The following is a 21,466-nucleotide window of genomic DNA, read 5'->3' on the forward strand; positions in this document are numbered from 1 at the left end:
GCTCCCACGAGGCAGGCTGCTCAGAAGAGAAAGCTGTTCTGTTGCTCAGCTGCCAGGTACAGCGCACTTATTTGCAGAAGCATTGTCATGTGGAGAGAGCATTCAATAAATGGTTCTGCCCCATGATCGATGGTACGATGCAATACAAGAAACTGCAATCTAAGATTTTACCCTAAAAACAAGCTAATCTAATGAAGAATTTATCCATATTTTTCTATTAAACATGGAAATAGTATAAGGAAACAAAACCAAAAACACATTTGGGATTTTTATTTAATTTTCTAGCAGACAATTTACATACCTCCCTCACCCTTTCCTTTAAGTTAGTGTGACAATTTTCCATAATAAACTACTTGAACAGAAGCTTTGGTCAAGAATGGAATGAAATAGCAAAAACAAAAAAAACAAAACAAAACAAAAAAAACCACTGTTGCCTTTGAAAAACCAACACTTTCACCAATTATATTTAAACAAAAACACAACGATGTTTGTGCCACGTGTTTACAGTGCTTCCTGGGGCGGCTCTCCTCACCGTCCTGCTGGGGCAGAGCGGCAGGCAGCCATGTTTCTCCTGCTGGATGGGGGAGGCTCACACAGCTTCACATTATCCGGAGGCCTTGGATTGAAGACTCTAAGGTCTTGAGAAAGCAGAGAGAACAACGGTGACTTTTGAGAGCTGTTGATACTGTGCTTCCCCCAGCCTCTGAGCTAGCACTCTGCCTCCCTGAAGGAGTGCAGGCCTCGCCCCATCCAGCTCCCACCCATGGGCTCCAGGCTCCACCCTCAGACTCCCCAGGACTGGGCTCCCCCACAGGCTCTTCGTAGTCTATAAATCCTTGTGCCCATGGCCCAGCCATGGGTGCTGGGCCACCCCCACTCCTCCATGTTCCTAAGCACAAACTTCCTCCTGCATCACTGGCCCTCAGGACAAGGCCGCCTGTGCCCATGTGCTTTGCCTCTTCCCTGCTCTGAATGCCCAAATGGCAGGCAGGCTTCACACAGCAGGCACTGAGAGGCCCACAGAGCGGACCGTGCCAGACCTCTGCAATTATGCAACAGACAAGAAGCTGTGGGTGGGGGAGCCAAGACAAGGGCGGCACTGTCACTTCCAGGTGGTGAGAAAGGTGCAGGGGTGGAGGAGCCAGGACATCAGGCGCCGAAGGTAAAAAGGAGGCGAGAGATTTGAGGGCAGCTGGTTTCTCCAAAGGGCACCATGGAACCTCTTCCATACCGAGTATCTGACTCAAGGTGACAGAGTGGAGCGGGGCATGGGACACCAGGGAAATACTCAGGTGGTGGCAAAACTATAAATGCTGAGCTGCTCAGCAGAAGTTCAGTTCAGAGCCATGCAGAAGCCTAAGCTTTCTCTTGCCCTTGCTCCTCCTCTCGGGTTCCCTGTCTCACCTACCATCCAACTGGAGAGCGCAACGTCTTCCTGGATTTGTCCCCCACTGTCTCTGTGCCCTTCCACTTGGCACCCTCAGGGTCTCCCCAGCCTGGCGCCTCCTGTCCAGCCCCAGCCACTGCAGGAGCTCATGTCCCCACAATGCTCCCTGGCGCAGCAGCCCAGGCCACTGTCACCTACATCAGATTCTGAAGCAGCTCCTGGCTGGCTCCCGACAGCCCCGCTCCCTGTCCTAGGCCCTGCATGGCTCTTCTCTTTAGCACACCCCACAGGCAGCACCCTGAACACAGAATGCTCTGGGAGCCGTGGCTGGTCTGCAGGTGCTACTCCAGGAGATGGGGGCGCCCACCTCTACTTTCTTAACTCCCCACCCCCTTGTTACCCCCCATCACGTCTGATGTGCAGCTTGGATGCCACCTCCTCCCCACAGCATTGGGAGTCCACCCCGTCCCCCACCTTCCTCCACAGAAACAGGGGCCCTGGCTTCTCTCTTAGAGCTCCACCCAGCCCCTGCCCCTGAAAAAGCCCCTCAAGAACTCTTCTCCACATCCTCAGTGCCAGCACCCTGCCCAGCACCCACCAGGTATGCAGTGAGTGTTCACTAATTAGTGCAAACCATAAACACATACTATACAGTTAAAACAGGCTGGTGTCCAGCACAGGGCCTGCTGCCAACAAAAGCACTCAAGTTTTCCTCAGGGAGTAAATGCCATCAAGGAGTTGATACCCAGGCCGCTGGGAACAGTGGCTCCCTTCTGCTGGAGAGTTTTGTGATGCCAGGAGAATCACAGTCTGACTAACAGCCTGTCCTTCTGCCGTGATGGGAGCTGGCACCGTTTCCAGAAATGAAGAGTTTGAACACAAGATTTGCTCTGAAAGGTAGAAATACCTTGAAATCCCAAATGGTCATGGCTCCATCGATGCCAGTAGTGCAAAATTTGCGACAATCTTGCTTGTCCACCTCATAAATAGACACTTGACTGAAAAAAAGCAGAAACAAGTGGTTGTGCAGAATGTGGGGAGTGAACATCGCCCTCCTGACTGACAGCGTGAGGAATGTTTGAGGAAATGAACTGCCATCCACTCCTGGATCAGACCTGTCCATCAACACTGGGAAGCAGCAACCTGACCCAAAAAACATCCAGAAGGCTTTATTACCCGATGTTCAGGAAAGGCAAAAATGAAAAGGGGGAAAAGTCATGAGCCTGCGTGAATCAGAGTGACCTGAAAAGGCAGGTGACCCAGCGCTCACAGCATGCAAATAAATGTGTGGGGAACAGCTCGTGGGCAGGACCATGGAAATAATGGAAACGGAAATAATGTGTGTGTGTGTGTTTGTTAAACTAGAGGCTTGTCGAGAGCATAACTGAGATCCAACTTGCTCTAAACAAAACCTCCCAAGTCAGCCTCTGGGACAGCCAGAACTTAAGGCTGAGAGCCCTCCTTGCATCTGAAATGAATCACGGGCTGGGGATGTGGCTCAAGCAGTAGCACGCTCGCCTGGCATGCGTGCGGCCCGGGTTCGATCCTCAGCACCACATACAAACAAAGATGAAATGAATCACTGCAAATGCTACAGCGGGCAGACTCTCCAGATGCCACCAAGCTAAGCAAAGGAACAGATAAAAGAAATAACTTGTCTGGGCCTACTTATGTGGAAAGTGTTCGAGAAAAACCAACTCCACAGCTCAGACAATATTATTCTCTTTCTCCTCTGAAACGTCCAGAACTTGTCCCTCTGGGAAGGTGATGGTAAACCACGGCCCACACTGGCGGTTTCTGTAGAGCCGCTGCCTTCTGTAGAGCTGAGCATGGCTTTTACAGGTTCTGCCAGCTCTCCAGATTGTCCCCGCTGCCTTGTGCCACAGGGTGGACCCAAGTAGCTGCAATGAGACTCTCTGGCCCCTCAGAGCCTACAATGTTTTCTATCTGGTCTGTCACAGAACAAGTTTGCAGGCATTGCTTTAGGGCAAAGGAGACCTGATTTCTGTAAATAAAAGCAGCTGTCCACTCTGCAAAGGCTTGTTTTTTTTTTTTTTTTTTTTTGTGGTGCTGGGGATTGAACACAGGGCCTTGCATGCGAGGCAAGCGCCCTACCAACTGAGCTACAATCTGTACACTCAGAAAAATGAGAAATTATATCCCATCTGATTCTGTTTAGTCCATAAAGTTTGATGTTTCTGTAAATCTAGAGGAGAAATATTATATATATAATATATATATATATATATATATATATATATATATATGGGGGGGGCATGGGAATTTGAGCCAAGGGGTGCTTTATCACTGAGCTACATCCCCAACACTTTTGATTTTTTACTTTGAGACAAGGTTTCACTAAGGTGCTGAGGCTGGCCTGGAACTTGCCATCCTTTTGCCTCTGCCTCGCAAGTAGCTAGGATTATGGGTGTGCCCCACCATGCTGGACTGTAATATCATCTTTTTTTAAAAAATTTGTTTTAATTAGTTACACATGACAGTACATACTTCTGTTGTCTTTTTGGTGGGGATGGGGTACTCGTGATTGAACCCAGAGGTGCTCTATGACTGAGCTACACCCCTAGCCCTTTTTATTTTTTAATTTTGAGACAGGGTCTCACTAAGTTGCTGAGGCTGGCCTCAAACTTGATATCCTCCTGCCTCAGCCCCCCGAGGAGCTAGGATTACAGATATAAGCCACCACACATAGCTCTGTTGTCTTTTATAATCACATATGCTTGGTGAGAAGTCAGTCAAGAGGTTTCTTGGCTATTATAGGATAATTTGTTTTCTGTGATTAAATCAAATATCCTATTTACATTACTTGAAATCCATAGTTGGAACAATAACAGAATATAGCAATATTTCCTGTTCTGTGCTCTCTTCCAGAGGAACATGGCCCTTGGCAAAGTCCTCTGTTCCCGTGTTGAGAAGGTGAGCCTGGGAAGAGGCTGCCCGACAGGCCCTGCCACCCGAGTCTAACAGGATCCTCATTCCTCCTGCTGGATGCCTCATGCTACCTGCACCTTGAAGGACAGAAATGACAAGGTGGTAGCAGTTCACTCTGTCACAAGCTAAAAACAAGAACTTGGCAGTGGGGGAGACACAGACTCATCGCTGTTCTCGTTTCTGAGGGGCTGTCCAGGCCTCAGTATACAGGGACTTTGCAGGACTCAGTGAGGAAATAAGGGAAGGAGGCCAGCGCACTGACTACGGGGGCTCCCAGGGCCCTGGCTGGTGGCACCTACGTGATGCTATTCTGGTGCAGCGTTTCCAAGGCTGTATTGCGGTCCTCGGTGGTGGCCCTCTTGTCCATGTTGCGGAAGCGTTCCATGGCAGACATGTTGCGCTGGATGCTCTGCTTTGGAATGTCTAGCTTGGAGACAAAGGTCAAGCAGCCGCGGTCATCGTAGTTAAAGAGCATCGGGCAGCAATCATGGCCCTGCAACAAGATGTTAGTCAGCCCTGGAGGCTCCTTAGCAGAATGTGCACTGGGACAGGCACCTCTTCATCTTACAAGCTAGCTCTGTTTCCTCTAAGCGGCTGCTGTACTTTGTGCCAGTGTCATAGAGCATGCATTGTTCCTGGTTTGGAGATTGCACACAGCGTGCTACAAGGAAGAAAAGAGAGAAATACTTACAGCTGCCACAACGCTATTCTCCGAGACAAATGATACACTCAGGAGTGGCAGGAACTCCGTTTTCAGAGTTGAGACCCTGAACACAAGAACACTTGTTACATTGAGCGGAACCATACCACGCAGTTTATAGACTTGCAGGATGACAAAGGACCCATTCTCCTGGGGGTTTCTGCAGTGTCAACAAACACTTCTGTTTAAAAGGAGCCTCCTGACCTCCCCTTGCTGGAATCTCAAGCACCATACAACCCTAAGGTGACCTTCAGAAACAGGCCTTCAGGCTGGGGGTGTAGCTCTGGGGTAGAATATTTGCCTAACATGTACCAGGCGGGCCCTGGGATCCATCCTTAACATCACAAGCAGGGTGGGTGGGTGGGAGAAGAGCAGGTGAAGTATGGTGGTTTAATAAGCTTATAATCCCAGCAATTTGAGAGGCTGAGGCAGGAGCATCATAAGTGTGAGGCCAGCCTCAGCAATTTAGCCATTTATTTATCTTAAAAAAAAAAAAAAAAAAAAAAGTTTTGGCTGTGTAGCTCAGTGGTAGAGTGCTTGCCTAGCATGCATGAGGCCCTGGGTTCAATCACCAATATACAGAAAGGAAGGAAGGAAAGAACTGAGGCCTCAGCTTTCTCTGTAGCCTGTGCTCTGCCCTGTTCTGAGGCCCCTTCAACTCACAACATGCTGGTCTCCAAGGAGACCGGTTCTTCTGTCTCTACCTTTGCCCTCATGTACTTCTACCCCCAGGGTTGGTTCTGCTCCTCTTGCTTATCCAAGTCCATTCCAGGCTTTGGAATGTGGATCTGACTGGATCACCTCCATGAGGAGTTTCCAGAAAACTCTGACCCAAACCAGCTTCTCCTCCTTCTTGCCTGTTGGAATTCTTAACGTCATTATGGCTGTTGAGTTAATGTCCGTGTTGTAATCTTCCCTGGGGCCTGGTATTATGCAAGTATTTACTGAGAACCAGGCCCTGTGTTAGGAGCTAGAGCTACCAACATGAACCAAACCTGGTCTTAGCCAAGAGCTCACATTCAAATGAGGCGCGCGCACTGTGTGTGTGTGTGTGTGTGTGTGTGTGTGTGTGTGAAGAGGCTGCAGACATGGCAGGCAAACACTGAAGGATGAATTAGGAGCACCTAATTTTACACAAAAGGTGACATGTTTTCAAAGTATATGTAACTCTATGCGTCTCAGAAGACCCCTTAATCAAATTGGTACTGAAATTTAGAACTAATGCATTATCTTAAGCCCTTACTGTGGTATATGTTGCTACCTAAAATATTTATGTTGGCGAAAAGGAAGAGGATACATGTAATCTGACTTGTACAGTACTGGAAAAGGCAAATAATAAGTCAATATGAGGGTTGACAAGGACTTGTAATAAGCATCTGCTAAGAACTTAACTGTGTGTCAGATTGTATAAAATCAACACTGAGGGACTGGGGTTGTGCCTCAGTGGGAGAGCACTCTCCTAGCACGTGTGAGGTACTGGGTTTAATACTCTGCACCACACAAAAATAAATAAATAAATAAAGGGATTGTGTCCATCTACAACTATGTTAAAAAAAAAAAAAATCAACACTGACATCAAAATATTCCTGAATGACAAAAGGCAAATTGCTATACAAAATATAGAACTATTGTGTTAAAAATGAAAAGATAAATAAGTGCCTATACATGTACAAACTCTTCTGAAAGGCTAAAATGGTGGGATCTTTAAAAATAAATAAATAAAATAAAGTTAGCCACATGTAGTGAGTCATGCCTATAATTCCAGTTACTCAAGAGGCTAAGGAGGGGGCTGGAGGTGTGGCTCAGTGGTAGAGCCCTTGCCTAGCACGTGTGAGGCACTGGGTTCAATTCTCAGCAACCACATAAAATAATTAAATAAAATAAAGGTACTGTGTCCATCTACAACTAAAAATATTTAAAAAAAAAAAGAGGCTAAGGAGGGAGGATTGCAAGTTTGAGGCCAGCCTGGGCAAGTCAGTGAGACTCTGTTTCAACATAATATTTTAAAAAAGGACTGGGAATGTAGCTCAGTGGTAGAGCACCTCTGGGTTCAATCCCTAGTACTATCACAAAAAAACAAATCAATAGCAACAATTATGAAAACTACCCCAAACTTAATAAAATTAAGAAAAAACCCATATTCAGTCCAGTCAGGAAAGACAATGTCATTTTTCACTGCCACTGTGCAGCCAAGGAAGTAAGGGCCACTCACATGGCTGATTCTCCATACAGAGGCTGGCAAGTCTCAAAGTTTTAAGACTTTTACAGCCTTTAGCTGCCAATGGAAAAGGACTCACCAGTGACAACCAAAGACTCATAAGAGGAAAAGAATCCCAGTCTTGTGTCTTTCTCCAGAATTTAATGATTTAATAAGCAAATGAGATTTTTGTTTTTGTACTAGGGAGCGAAGCCAGGGGTGCTTAACCACTGAGCCATATCCCCAGCCCTTTCTTTATTTTTTATTTTTAGACAGGATCTTGCTAAGTTGCTGAGGCTGGTCTTGAACTCCTTCTACCTCAGCCTCCTGAGTGGCTGGGATTAGAGGTGTGCGCCACGGCGCCTGGCACAATTAAGAATCTGAAGTCTAACAGAGTGCTGTAGGCTGAGCAGGCACCATGCACAAGTGAGTCACTGCAATTCTCTTCCACAGACACCAGAGGTGGCATGAAGGAGGTTCTGTTTGCTGACTACACAACGGAAGAACATATCTCCTAATTAACTAAAGGCCAATGAGTGACACTGACTCACCATAAGGAATTCAGAACACACACTAAACTGGCCATTTCGAAGGCACCCTTATCAGTAGCAAGCCAGGGGGTTCTTCAAAGGACTCACTGCCAGTACTTCTATTAAGAAGTGTTTCTGGAATGGAAGATCTAACGCTTCTGTATATTTCCCAAACTCATTTAAATCTGGGTCTGTAACTTTAAAGGCTGCTTGTAGTTCAGCTTGGATTTTTTGTGAGTATGTGTGGGGGTGGGGTGAGGGGCAGTAACTAGGGACTGAACCCAGGGTTTCACACTCCAAGCAAGTGCTCTGCCTCGAAGCCACATCCCCAGCCCTTGAGCTGTGATTTTTATTTTCGTGTCCATCCTTCTCAGGGAAAGGTGCCCTCCCCAGTGGGGTGAGAGACTCCACCCCTGCTCCCCCTCCACACAAGGTAAATAAATACTCACTGGACACTTTTTGAGGCATCAGCAACAGACACGGTGCTGTCGTGGCTGACCCAGGCCAAGCGGCTCCCACTGGCAGAGAAGCTGACCCCATGGACCCAGCCGCCAGTGCCACTGCCACCAAACTCTGACATCAACTGACCAAAAGGCATCTTGCTGCCCCAGGGCGTGCTGGCTGGCTTCTCATCTACTTCTTTAATGTAGGCAGAAAATACTCTACGGTTTAAAGGGTAGGAAGAGAGGGAAAAAGCAAATGAAAATACATGTATATAGAAATGGCCACAGGCAGCCGCATAAGGTAACCCAGAACATAGAGGCTGGCTTGTACAAAGAATAGAACATGACAGACACGTTCAGGTACACAAGCCCTGCAAGTCACCATGGTTCAAAGAGCTGCCTACCGGCCAATTCAAACCTGGTCAAGTCTGTACAGACACGGGGCACCCATGGAAACCAGACTCTGGGGGTTGTTCTCCATAATGAACACAAAACCCTCCCCCAGGGACCGCGCATTCTGGGAGACCTTGCGGTCCTTCCCTGGCTCATGTCAGACTTTGCTAAAGGACCAAAGTTCTTTCATGTCTACTTCAGCATCGTTCTCAACACAGTATTTCAGGAAGCCCAGTCAATGGAGGAGAGGAAACCATGTGCCACTCTGTGACATATAAATGGCATCAGACAGAGAGAGACACCCAAAGATAAACCAAAGGAGGATGGTGAGAAAGAGTGGGTAGGATCCCAAGCACTGTCAGGTGATGGGCCGGCTCCCCTGGCCCTCAGGCCCATCATCCAGTCTTTGTGGCAGGACAGTCTGAGAGAAGGGTCGTCTTTCACAACCAAGTGTTCTCAGTCTTTTTTTTTTTGGGGGGGGGGGTGGGTGGGTACCAGGGATTGAACCCGAGGGTGCTTAACCACTGAGCCACATCCCCAGCCCTTTTTTGTAATTTATATAGAGACAGGGTCTCACTGAGTTGCTGAGAGCCTAAGTTGCTGAGGCTGGCTTTGAACTCAAGATCCTCCTACCTCAGTCTCTTGAGCTGTTGGGATTACAGGTGTGTGCCACTACACCCAGCTTTCTCTCTTTTTTTTAATTTTTTTTATTGGTGAATTATAATTATGCATTAATAGCGGGATTCATTATGACATTCATATATGCTGTCCAAAGTCTTTTTCTAACTCACTCTTTATCTAATTCCATGAAACTCTATAAGAGATATTTGGGCCCAGAGTTAGAAAAGGGAAGACACAGGCTAGGGTTGTGGCTCAGCAGTAGAGCACTCGTGTAGCACGTGTGAGGTCCTAGGTTCGACACTCAGCACCTCATAAAAATAAATAAAACAAAGGTATTATGTCCAACTATAAATAAAAAAGGAAGACACAAAGAACAGCTGAAAATTTATCCTTTGGGTCCTTTTTGCACCCTAATGGTACTTCTACTCTGTCTTCTCTTTGGTCCCCCACCCTGCCCCTAGTACTAGGATTGAACCCAGGGGTACCTTACCACTGAGGCACATCCCCAGCCCTTTTTATTTTGAGACAGGATCTTGCAAAGTTGCAGAGGCTGGCCCGGAACTTAAGATTCTCTTGCATCAGCCTCTCCATTTACTAGGATCATAGGCATGGGCCATCATGTTCACCTACATTTTCTCTTTAGAAAATTTCTCAATTAGTTGGGCGCAGTGGCACGCGCCTAGAACCCAGCTTCCAGAGGACGAGGCAGGAAGATCACAAATTCTCAGAAACTTAGTGAGACCCTGTCTCGAAATAAAAATAAGAAGGGCTGGCGATATGGCTCAGTGGTAAAGTGCCCCACAGTTCAATCCCCAGTACCAAATAAATAAACTGTTGAACCTAAACTCCCTAAAATAACCCCAACCCAATGACAATGACAGTGGAAACCCTGAAAGATATGAGGCTTCAGTGAGGCAGAGCCAGTGAGTGATCTGTAAATTAGCTGCTCAACTCAGCCTCACAATGGGGCTGCTTAAGAGGCTTAGAAAGAACTGGTGGTGGGCTGAGGAGGTAGCTGAAGGAAAAGTGCTTGCTTTGCACATATAAGGCCCTGGGTTCAATCCCTGGTACCACAAAAACAAAACAACCCAGGAATGGTGGTTCTTGACAGACCCCGACCCACGGGACTGCACGTCAAAGAAAAGTTTGTGGACATCAATATTAACAAGAGAACTGCAATCTATTTTCACAAGCAGACTTTTAGACACCCCACAAAACTCCAGGTGGTACAGCGCAGTTGCACCCGGTTCTGTTTTCCAAAGGAGTTAGGATGACTATGGATAACAGATCACAAACAACCAAACTCCAGAATATAGAGTGCCCTGATGCTGCCATCACTCATTCTTGCAGCCACACTCACCGCACACCCCGCTTTTTAAACCTCGGTATTACTGTGTAGAAATCACTGGCCAGGTTCTCTGGAATTTTCCACATAGGTACTGAAGAAATGCACATCCTGATTCCCAGCCAAGGAGTCCACACAAAGCAACATTTATTTGCTTTTCTTTTCATTAAGAGAGAAAAAGCCTTCTCAATAAAGAACAACTTCTAAAAAGCAATTACATGGTGTGATCCTTGAAGCTCTTAGCAAAGTGGCTGTTTTTCTTCTAGCTTCATGCTAATGGCAAATAAAAAGCTTTAACTGAAAAGGACAGCGCAGTAATAGCCCTGTGGTGTACCGTTCAGCTCTATTTTGTTAAGCTTAGTTTCACTCAGGAATCTGCAGAGTCTGCTGTGTGGAATATGTAATGAAGAATAATACTGCAGTCAGGAGAGACAGGCTGAGAGAAAGGGAAAGAGACGGACAGACAGCAGCTCACCCTGTACTTGAAACCATGGCTATTCCATAAGAAAGACTTTCTTGGCCCTGCCCCTTCCTCCCTCCCACCCCACTTTCAAGTCTATGGCCGTCTGCCCCAGTGACTTAACACACTTGCTCCTTTAATTACTGTGCACTAGTTCCTTTTCTAGTTCACTACTTCCTTTCTTTTTTGAGGCCCTCAGAGTGCCCAGCCAAGTACCCTATATAGAAAAGAAACCTTACAAATATTTGCTGAAGGACAAAAAAATGAATGGTTCAAGTCATCAATTCTCATTCATTCCCACCTGCATTTGAAGTCGCACGATCCTGCTGCCAGCAAAACGTTGTTGGGATGCCAATCCAAGCTGAGGACCGTGGAGCGGATCGGCTTTTTAATGTGCTTGCTTACCCACCTACAAGAGGAGGAATCCTAGGTTAGTTTATCTATGCATCAGGTGACAGTCCCCAAACAGGCCCAAACATGTGCCAGGTAGAAACATCTAAGCGTGGTTTTCACATTGCCTACCAAGTCTCCTGCCAGAAAGGAGGTGCATGCCTGAAGTACAGAGATGAACTCTGTATTGCCCCACAGGACATCAGATCACATGGGATGTTAACCTTCAGAGTCAAAACTGAAGTTTGAAATTACTTGAATTTTTATTATAAACAGTCAGTGGGGTTTGGGGATGTAGTTCAGTGCTAGAGCACTTGCCTAGCATGTACAAGGCCCTGGGTTTCATCCCCAGTACTGTAATACATATATGTATATGCATATGTATGTATGTATATATATTCAATGATTTGTTATATTCTGGGTTAATTTGGGGTTGTAAGCTTAATTTCTTTTATACATCTCCACAAAGGTAAAAATTCTTATTTTTTTCCCCTAGAGAAATCACAACCAAGAAATTAGAAAAACCACTTGTTGGGGATTAGTCTCTAATTCTCTAGTGCCATTCAAAAAAGATTATTTATGTCTAAAATCACTCATTATTTTGGCTTCACTAAATTAATTTTTGTTCCCAGACTGCTGTTTAAAAGCCAACCATGTCTAGTTGTTTGTGTTGAGACAATCTGGAGCCAAATGCCTCTCCTTGAATGCTGGATTACTGTTTTACAGCATCTTTGTTGGAAACCTATCTGATAACTAGTTCATTCTCAAAAAGATAATATTCTGAATTGTTTCAGTGCAGTTTTTCTTTTCAATTAAGGGAAGAATGTCAAACAAAATAATAAGTAGTTCAAATGAATGAATTTTAGGCTTCTGAGAGGTTGTTTTAAAGCTCTCATTTCATACTAGTGAACTATTATATGTCTGAGAAACTACCCTGAATATACAAATATACAAATAATATCTTCTGCCACAGTAAAGTCCAATTGACCTATATTTGAGAATGTCTCTTGATGAATAAAATTGTAAATGATTACTATGGTTGAAGTTTAGCAAGGAGGAAAAGTTCCTTATATAAATTAATTAAAATTAATGTCAACTAGTAATCTCTGACTTAAAGTTCAGCCATAAAGGAATATTAATAAAATTTGTTTGTATCTACTCATTACCATGAACCTTCTAAATGATTTCTAGCATTCGACATTTTGTCATACTTTTTATACATAACTGAAAGAAAAATACATGTTATAATTTCTTCTAGCAAATTCTCAGACTTTCTTTCTAAAGAATAAAAATTTCCAAGGTGTTACTAGATGACATAATGTAACATGATAATCTGTTCCTTTCACTGTTTCAGCAGAATACAAACAGTTCCACTACAAAGAGTAATGTGTACTCTGCTATTTTTAGTAGAAACACAAACACCGCCCATTTCATACTGAAGGATAATTGATGTTGAAGGATATTTACCATCCATCCTGAACACATGCCAGGTAGAACAGTTTTCTTATTAAAATTTGCAGGAAGGAGTAGTTTAAAGGTTATTTAGCCATAAAAGTAACCTGCTTTTGACTGGCTTAAACCAAGAAATTTATTAAAAAAAAAAAGTACAACAGCCCAATTACACTTCTAATATTCTGGTGAATTTTTATACCAATGGTTTAAACAAGTAAAATATTATACCAAGATCCATATTTGGTTAGCAAATAAGCTTAAAAGAAAGGAAAACACTACTAGCTTCAAGAATCCGAGATATTTTTAATTAATGGATATGGCCAGAAAAAAAAAAAAAAATCATTCCTTAGGGAACTCTGAAACTCTTTCAAGTTTATGATTTATACATAAGAGTAAAAAAACAGAAATTTGAGCAGTAGAGAGTGAGAACAGTAATAACATGTTGCAGAAAAAAAAAGTTAAGAGATCAGAACTTGGAAACAATAGATGTGAGATCTGACTCATTGTACACATGAGAAGAAATGCTCAGAGAGAACGGAGAATTTTAGAGGGAAAAAATCCACAATCTCCAGATGAGGAGAACCTGGGTTACAGCTAAGGCCTTCCACAGTGCCATCAGACGTCACCAAGAACATGGCAGTTCAATGTCAATTCCATAGAGAAGGAAAAGCTCTGATGTTGCTCACCAGTCATTTTCAGATTCGAAGTAGCAAACGGAAATGAGTCGTGCTCCACTTCCCACAGCAAATTTGTTCTCTAGAGGGGACCATTTCACAAAAGTGGCTGCGCGATTGATCCTCAGGATCACCAGGGTGGGCTTCCAGACACCATCTTTCTGACTCCAGACGTAGGCATTGCGGTCTGCCCCACAAGTGACGATGCGGTCACTCTTGGGAGCCCAGTCAATACCTGCAAATGAGATATGGGTCATCTGCTTTGATCACTGACTGAGTGTGAGTACTAGCCATATGTGAGTTTGGTAGCTTCCCCCAGTCCGTCTTCCCCATTTATGGCCCTGATTGCCATCTCACACAAAGGCAACAAGTTTTTTTTTGCAAAATGTCTGGGACACAGGATTCTCCCATGAGGCTGAGTGGGACAAGAGCTGCTTTTAATGCAGTTTTATAATTGCAAAGTGTAAAAAAACCAAGCAGGGTATTCTTTCCACCCATCCTAAAGATCCATTATCTTTTACTTTTCCCTTTATTCGTTTTTTTTTTTGGTATACAAGGTAACTTTAAGTCGGCGTGGTGACGCTTGCCTATAATCCTAGCAGCTTGGGAGGCTGAGACAGGAGGATCACGAATTCAAAGACAACCTCAGCAACATCAAAGCACTAAGCAACTCAGTGAGATCCTGTCTCTAAATAAAATTCAAAATAGGGGCTGGGGATGTAGCTCAAGCAGTAGCGTGCTCGCCTGGCAAGCGTGCGGCCTGGGTTCGAACCTCAGCACCACATACAAACAAAGATGTTGTGTCCGCCGAAAACTAAAAAATAAATATTTTTTAAAAATAAACAAATAAATAAAATTCAAAATAGGGCTGGGAAGGTGGCTCAGTGGTTGAGTGCCCCCGAGTTCAATCCCTAGTACCAAAAAAAAAAAAGAAACTTTATTCATTAACAGATCTCATTCCATTATATTAACTGACACTCTGCTATATGGCATTGAACTAAAATAGCACACTGGATAAATAAAAATAATCTTCATTATAAAGAGGAAAAGATACAAACTGTGATTCACTATATATTCTTCTGAAGGTCACTGTCAGATAAACTAATCTAAATACACACATCTTTCTTTCTCTCTGTTTTGGCACTAGAGACTGAACTCAAGGCTGGGTATGTGCTCAATCATTGAGCTAATCCCCAGCTCTGAATACCTTTTCTACATGAAACAGGTTCTGTCAAAGAGTCCTTGAGATTCTTTACACTTAAACTAGGAAATTTTCTTAATATGTATCTGAATTTAAACAGAGTTTTACTTATTGGGTAACTCTGTGAAGGATCCTAAAGTCAAAAATAAAAAAGGCTGGGGACGTTGCTCAGTGGTTAAGTACCAATCCTTAGTATAAGAGAAAAAAAGAAGAAAAGAAAAAGAAAATATGGGTGCTGTCTTTAAATGATATGCATTTTACACTTCACATCCATTCAATTTAGGATAATTTTGCAGTCCACTCTATTAGTTTATTATTGTTGTTGTTATTGGGGATTGAACCCGGGGCACTCTACCACTGAACTATATCCCTAGTCCTTTCTAATTTTTGAGACATGGTTTCATTACGTTACTGAGGCTGGCATTGAACTTGTTTTTTTTTTTAAAGAGAGAGTGAGAGAGAGAGGAAGGGAGGGAGGGAGGGAGGGAGAGAGAGAGAGAGAGAGAGAAAGAGAGAGAGAGAATTTTTTTTTTAATATTTATTTTTTAGTTATCGGCGGACACAACATCTTTGTTTGTATGTGGTACTGAGGATCGAACCCGGGCCGCACGCATGCCAGGCGAGCGTGCTACCACTTGAGCCACATCCCCAGCCCCCATTTTCTGCTTTTTTAAAAATATTTTTTAGTTGTCGATAGATCTTTTTTTTTTTTAAATTTATTTATTTGTATGTATGTGGTGCTGAGACTTGAACCCAGTGCCTCATGCATGCTACGCAAGCGCACTACCACTGAGCCACAACCCCAGCAGCTCCCCCACTTTTTTTGTAATTTTTTTTAGTTGTAGATGGACACAATATCTTTATTTTTATTTATTTACTTTTATGTGGGTGCTGAGGATCGAACCCAGGGCCTCACACATATGAGGCAAGCACTCTACAAGTACAAGTCCTCAACAACCCTGGCCCTCTCCTACTTTTTAAAAACATTATTTCTGAACACTGATCATATCATGATTTCCTAAGTCATCTGTTAAAATGGATAACATTGGAATTTCTGGGTTAATGAAGCAGGACTATCTGAAGGATGCATTGGGAAAATACTTGTTATAATTTCAGTTTTATATCTTAGAGACTAAAAGTAAAGTCAGTAGATACCTACAGATGAAAAGATCAAGTTCATATCTTATGAGACCATAAACTAAAGATTTTTAGGAAAAATTTTTATGGTTTTGTGATGCTGTATTTGAGAAGGAATTTTATTTAAGGAATTTTATTTGATTTTTTTTCCCTTACTTTTAATCTAACTTCAGCTATAACTTGTAGGGAATACAGAGTACAGGGGGATACATAAGACACCATGAGCCTTTAATCAGGAAATCTAGGATCTGGGATATACAATAGAACACAAACCAATCTCTTAATTTTCTTTTTATTTAAAAAAATTTTTTTTAGTTGTTATAGACTTTTATTTTATTTATTTATATGTGGTGCTGAGAATCAAACCCAATGCCTCACATGTGCCAGGCAAGTGTGCTGCCACTGAGCCCCAGCCCCAGCCCCTCTTAATTTTCTTAACAAATAAACTGCAAAAATAAGAAGAAAGGGAACCTACAAAAAAACCCAAAAGATTTAAGAAACATATCAAGTAATCACAATCATGTGTGGAACCTTATTTGGATCTCAAAAGTTATAAGTAACATTTGAGGGTGTAGCTCAGCGGTAGAGTGTGTGCTTGCCATGTTTGAGGCCTGGGTTCAATCTCAGCAGCAAAAAGAAAACAAAAAAGTTATTGGTTATTATTAAACAATCATTGGCTATTGTTAAAAAGAAGAATCCTTACCTTTTATAGATATTCACTGAAATATGCAACGATAAAATGTCTAGGATGTGCTTCAAATAGTAAAGTCATGGAGAAAGTGAGTTCAGAAGAACAAGATTGGCTGTGAGTTTATTGTTGAATCTGGGAGGTTAATAAGGGGCTCATTATACTATTTTTTATATATTTAAGATTTTCCATATTAAAATGTTTTTGTAAAAGTGGGAGCAATCAAGTATTTAATGCAGAAGAATAAATTCAAAGGAAAAACTTTAGAATTCTTCTATCCCTTTGATGTTGGCCATATTCCTGTTCTCTGTAATACTAGTCTTTTCTTCTAGAATACTTCAGATCTCTTTTTTCCCCTGCAGTTACTATCTTTCTGAGAAAATGTCTGATCCTTGGTCTCCTGTCACAGAGTTATATTTAGATTTTTCCAACAACAGTTGTTTCAGATCTAAGATATGCTGTTTGAGTATGTAGATAGAAAACAGGCCCCAGTTCAAAGGACCCCAAAAGAAAAGTGGGGAGGAAAAGACTATAATTATTTCACACTTTTGGCTATTTTTGGTGTCTTTCATCTTAGACTTTTTTTTTTTTTTTTTTTTTTTAATGGTACTGGAGACTCAACCCAGGACCTTGTTCATGCTAGACAAGTGCTCTATCACTGAGTTACATCCCCAGCCCTCATCTTAGCCTTCTCTTATTTAAAAGCATTTCCTAATGCTAAAGTTCCAATTAAAGACTTGAGAGTCCTTATTCATAGGTCATAAAGCCATTGGCAAAGGAACTTAAGCAAAATAGGCCAAACCTAACAGAAATCAGGTCGTGGGAAAGCAACAGCAACATAAATAGAAATGATGTCTTTGGTGCTGCTTTGGTGACCTGCACAGAAGTACCACAAACAAATCACTGGTAAAAAGCAAGAAGAGTGGTCGTGAGTTTTTCCTGGGGAATGCCGGACAACTTTTGAAGGATGCAGAATGACAAAAACACGGCAAATTTTTCTCTGACTTGAACAAGGACATTTTTAAGCTAATCAGTATTTTTAGTTGCAATTAAAAGGAAAAAAAAAAAATCACTGCTGAAATGCAAATGTCATTTTGAGGAGAGGGAAAAGCCAAGAAGGCAGTGACAAATTCGTACCTGAAAAGTTATGAAAGATATTTCCTCCTTCCCTCTCTCCCTTCATTTGTTGTGGTACTGGTGATCAAACCTAGGGCCTTGTGCACACTAGCCCAACTGCTCTACCACTGAGCTACATCTCCAGTCTGATTTTTTTTTTTTTTTAAATTGGAGTACTGGGAATTGAACTCAGGGACACTCAACCACTGAGCCACCTTCCCAGCCCTATTTTGCAATTTATTTAGAGACAGGGTCTTGCTGAGTTGCGTAGCACCTCACTTCATCTTCCTGCCTCAGCCTCCCAAGCCACCAGGTGCACCACTGGGCCTGACTGAGAAGTTTTGATCTGCTTGGTCAAATCGTTCAAAGCAAGTCAATTACTCTGCCAGGAAATAAGAAACTGATAGTAAAAATCAAAGAACAAAAATTCTCTTGAAACAGTCAAATAAGTGAATATATTTTTTGTTTTAAATAGCCAGATCTAACTTAATAAAGCAATAAGTGCTCCTGAAATTTGGTATCTAAATTTGGTTTCCTAAGTAGGGCATGGTGGTGCATGCTTGTAATCCCAGCTAGGTAGCGTTTTGAGGCAGGGGAATCACAAGTTTGAGGGCAGCCTGGATAAAGACCCTGTCTCCAAATAAAACAAAAAGAACTGGGAGTAGCTCAGCAGTAGAATGCTCCTGGGTTCAATTCCCAATACCAGAAACAAAACAAAACAGAACAAAATAAAAGAACTGTGCTTGCCACATTTATCCATCTATTCATTAACAGCTTTTGTCAAGAAAAAAATGTGTATTCTGGAACCTGTCCAAACCACATGCTATAAATGCAATCTTCCACAAATCAACAAGGAAAAAAAACAAGAACTCAGTGAAAAGATGGTCAGGAGTTAGAAATCAGAAACATCATAAAAAACAGTCTATAGCCATACTAGCCTGAACACATCCGATCTCATCTGATCTTGGATGGTTAGGACTTGGATGGGAGAAACTCCAAAAAAAGAAATACAAAAATCAGATGGCTAATATGATCTGAAATATGCTAAGCCTTTCTATTAACCAGGAAAATTCATTTCTCTCCTGTGATATAACAAGCATACTATACTATCTCCTCATAAGAACATGTAGGTTCACAGGGATCTGTATGGGGATGTTTGATTTAGTCCTTCACTGTGATAAGGAAAACCTGGAAACAACCTAAATGTCCTTCAATAGAGGAAAGAGTCAATAAGTGAGGTATGAAGTGCTAACTAGAAGCTAAAAGGAATAAACCTGATTAGATACACCAACGTAGATACATTTCGGAAATAATGTCAAATACAAAAGCAACCTGCAGGAGATGAATTAAATGCCACTTAATGTAGAATTTATAAATACTAGCTGATAGTACCAAAAATTGCTTACAAATTTATGTAAAATATTTAAAACGTATGTAAAATATTAAAAATTACATGGGATGCAGAGTGCAGTGGCACACACCTGTAATCCCAGTAACTCAGGAGGCAGAGGAAGGAGGATCACAAGTTTGAAGCCAGCCTCAACAACTTAGCAAGATCTTATCTCAAAATAAAAAATTAAAAGGGCTGGGGATATAGTTCAGTGGTAAAAGTGCCCCTAGGTTCAATTCCCAGTGCCAAAAAAATAACCCCAAACACTTGAGATGATGTCATGGCAAATTACAGTCGGCCTTTTGAAGGCACAGAAAAGGACTAGTGGTGGGAGGGACTTTACCAATATCTGGAATAATATTCCTTATTTTATATCTCTTTTTCCCTGAAATTTCTTGATACAAGAAAAATAGTATTTTCTGGTATAGGAAAAACGTTATTAGTTATGGTGGCAGATAAATCTGAGACAGGTGTTTGTTATACTACTCATTTCAATATTTTGGTAAGTCTTCTTTCACCCAAAAATAACACAAAGAGAATTTTAGAAGACACTGTATCCTGAAGCAGTTGGGAACACATTTTTGGCTCATGTTTTCATGGTGTCTACCTTTTCACATGGTACACTTTTAGTTTTCATGTTTATCTCCTGATCAGAGGATAGGTAGTAGTAGCTACTGTGTAACAGCTAGGCCACAAGAAGCAATTAACAACTGAGGGAAATATTATGACATTTTCTCAAAATTTCTTTAAAAAAAAAAAAATGCAGTAGGGGCTGAGGTTGTGGCTCAGCGGTGGAGCGCTCGCGTTGCATGTGCAGGGCCCTGGGTTCAATCCTTAGCACCACATACAAATAAATAAAATAAGTGTATTGTCTCCAATTACAACTAAAAAATAAATATTAAAAAAAACCCATAAACTCCTAAAAAAATGCAGTAAAACTGCATAGTTTTAAATGTTATGGCCCATGTACTTTATTAAGCTTGTCATTTAAACAGAGGCTTAATTTGGAAATACCGTGTTAAGCCTACAGCTACCTTCACTTACCTGTGATGTGTCCGTTGTGCTCCTTGAGTTCATGAGCTTTCACCCACTGGCTCCCATTCTTCTTATAGATGTGCACTTCATGATTATTGGGGCTAAGGGCAATCTCTGGGGAAAGAAGACAGAATAATTGTTAACACCTGATCTTGATATTGTCACCAAAACAAAGAAACAAACAAAACCCCCCCAAAACTAGAAAAAGGATGTCACTGTTAGATTTTAAAAAGACAGAATAGAAAAACTGTTTTGAAAAAATGTTTCCCAAATTCACCCCTGAAAAATTATTTTGTTGTTATTATATGTGCGTCTGTGTGTGTGCTGGGTATTCTTTATTTTATCTCCTCTACTTGTACCCTATATTTTGAAATGTTGTATAGGAAAACTAAATTTAGAAATTAATTTTTCTGAAACGTATACAATTAATTGTCAACTAAAGAGTCTAACTAGCAAAAAATAAACAATGTTACTATATTTAGCTGAAATAACTTCAGATCACAGTGAAAATGTTTTACATTAATAGAGATAAATATTTAATTTCTGTTACTTTCTGAAATGCTGAAAATAGTTTATAGATTTCCATTACTATTGTCATGGACAAAATCAGATTCTGCTGATAAACTATATGGAAGTTTCCTTTACAATAAAGTCAATATAAGTCACAAAATAAAATTCTGTTTTCAAATTTCCTGAACCATGCCAAAATATTATGAGAAATGGATCTTACTGGTATATATGTATGTTTTTCTTCCTAGTTCATCCATTCTTTTTCTTCTTAAACATTGATTTCTTAAAATTAGGCTATATAGGGCTGGGGTTGTGACTCAGTGGTAACACATGCGAGACCCTGGGTTCAATCCTCAGCATCACACAAAAATAAATAAATAAATATTTTTTAAAAAAAGGATATACAGTTTTCCCATCTATATAATCACTTTCTTCTCAGGAAAGCTATCCAAATTGAAACCTAGACAGAATAATAAATTTTAAATTATAGTATCATAAAAATTTGGATCTGTATTAACAATAATTTGAAATATTCCCAAAACCTATTTTTATATGAGAAAGTGGAAACAGAAGACATAAGAAGCTCAGTTTTGAAGTAGCTCTGGATTCAGTGTACTGCAGGATGTACCTGTGTAAGTACCCAATCAAATGCTCTTATTAGGTCTTCACTTCATCCCACAATAATTGGAGTGAACTTTGTTCATGTACCAAGATTTACTTAAAAATAAGAGTGGAAAATATCTGAAATGCTTTTTTTTTTTTTTGGTACTGGGAATTGAACTCAGGGGTGCTTAGCCACATCCCCAGCCCTTTTTTATATTCCATTTAGAGACAGGGTCTCACTGAGT

General features: G+C 41.7%; 1 protein-coding gene across 1 annotated transcript in view; it reads right to left on the reverse strand.

The window, feature by feature from the left end:
- Window positions 1-255: 255 nt before the first annotated feature.
- The window catches only part of Arpc1a (actin related protein 2/3 complex subunit 1A), a 32,250-nt gene continuing 11,039 nt past the window's right edge, over window positions 256-21,466 (reverse strand). Inside the window, exons 3-10 of the mRNA XM_076840115.2 lie at window positions 20,118-20,222; window positions 13,554-13,776; window positions 11,327-11,434; window positions 8,213-8,425; window positions 5,028-5,103; window positions 4,636-4,829; window positions 2,295-2,385; window positions 256-638 (exon numbers count right to left, since the gene is read on the reverse strand). Of these exons, the coding sequence (XP_076696230.1) occupies window positions 600-638; window positions 2,295-2,385; window positions 4,636-4,829; window positions 5,028-5,103; window positions 8,213-8,425; window positions 11,327-11,434; window positions 13,554-13,776; window positions 20,118-20,222 (1,049 nt within the window). The 3' untranslated portion in view covers window positions 256-599. The remainder of the gene's footprint in view (window positions 639-2,294; window positions 2,386-4,635; window positions 4,830-5,027; window positions 5,104-8,212; window positions 8,426-11,326; window positions 11,435-13,553; window positions 13,777-20,117; window positions 20,223-21,466) is intronic.

This window comes from Callospermophilus lateralis, chromosome 19, assembly GCF_048772815.1.
Source record: "Callospermophilus lateralis isolate mCalLat2 chromosome 19, mCalLat2.hap1, whole genome shotgun sequence".
NCBI lineage: Eukaryota > Metazoa > Chordata > Mammalia > Rodentia > Sciuridae > Callospermophilus > Callospermophilus lateralis.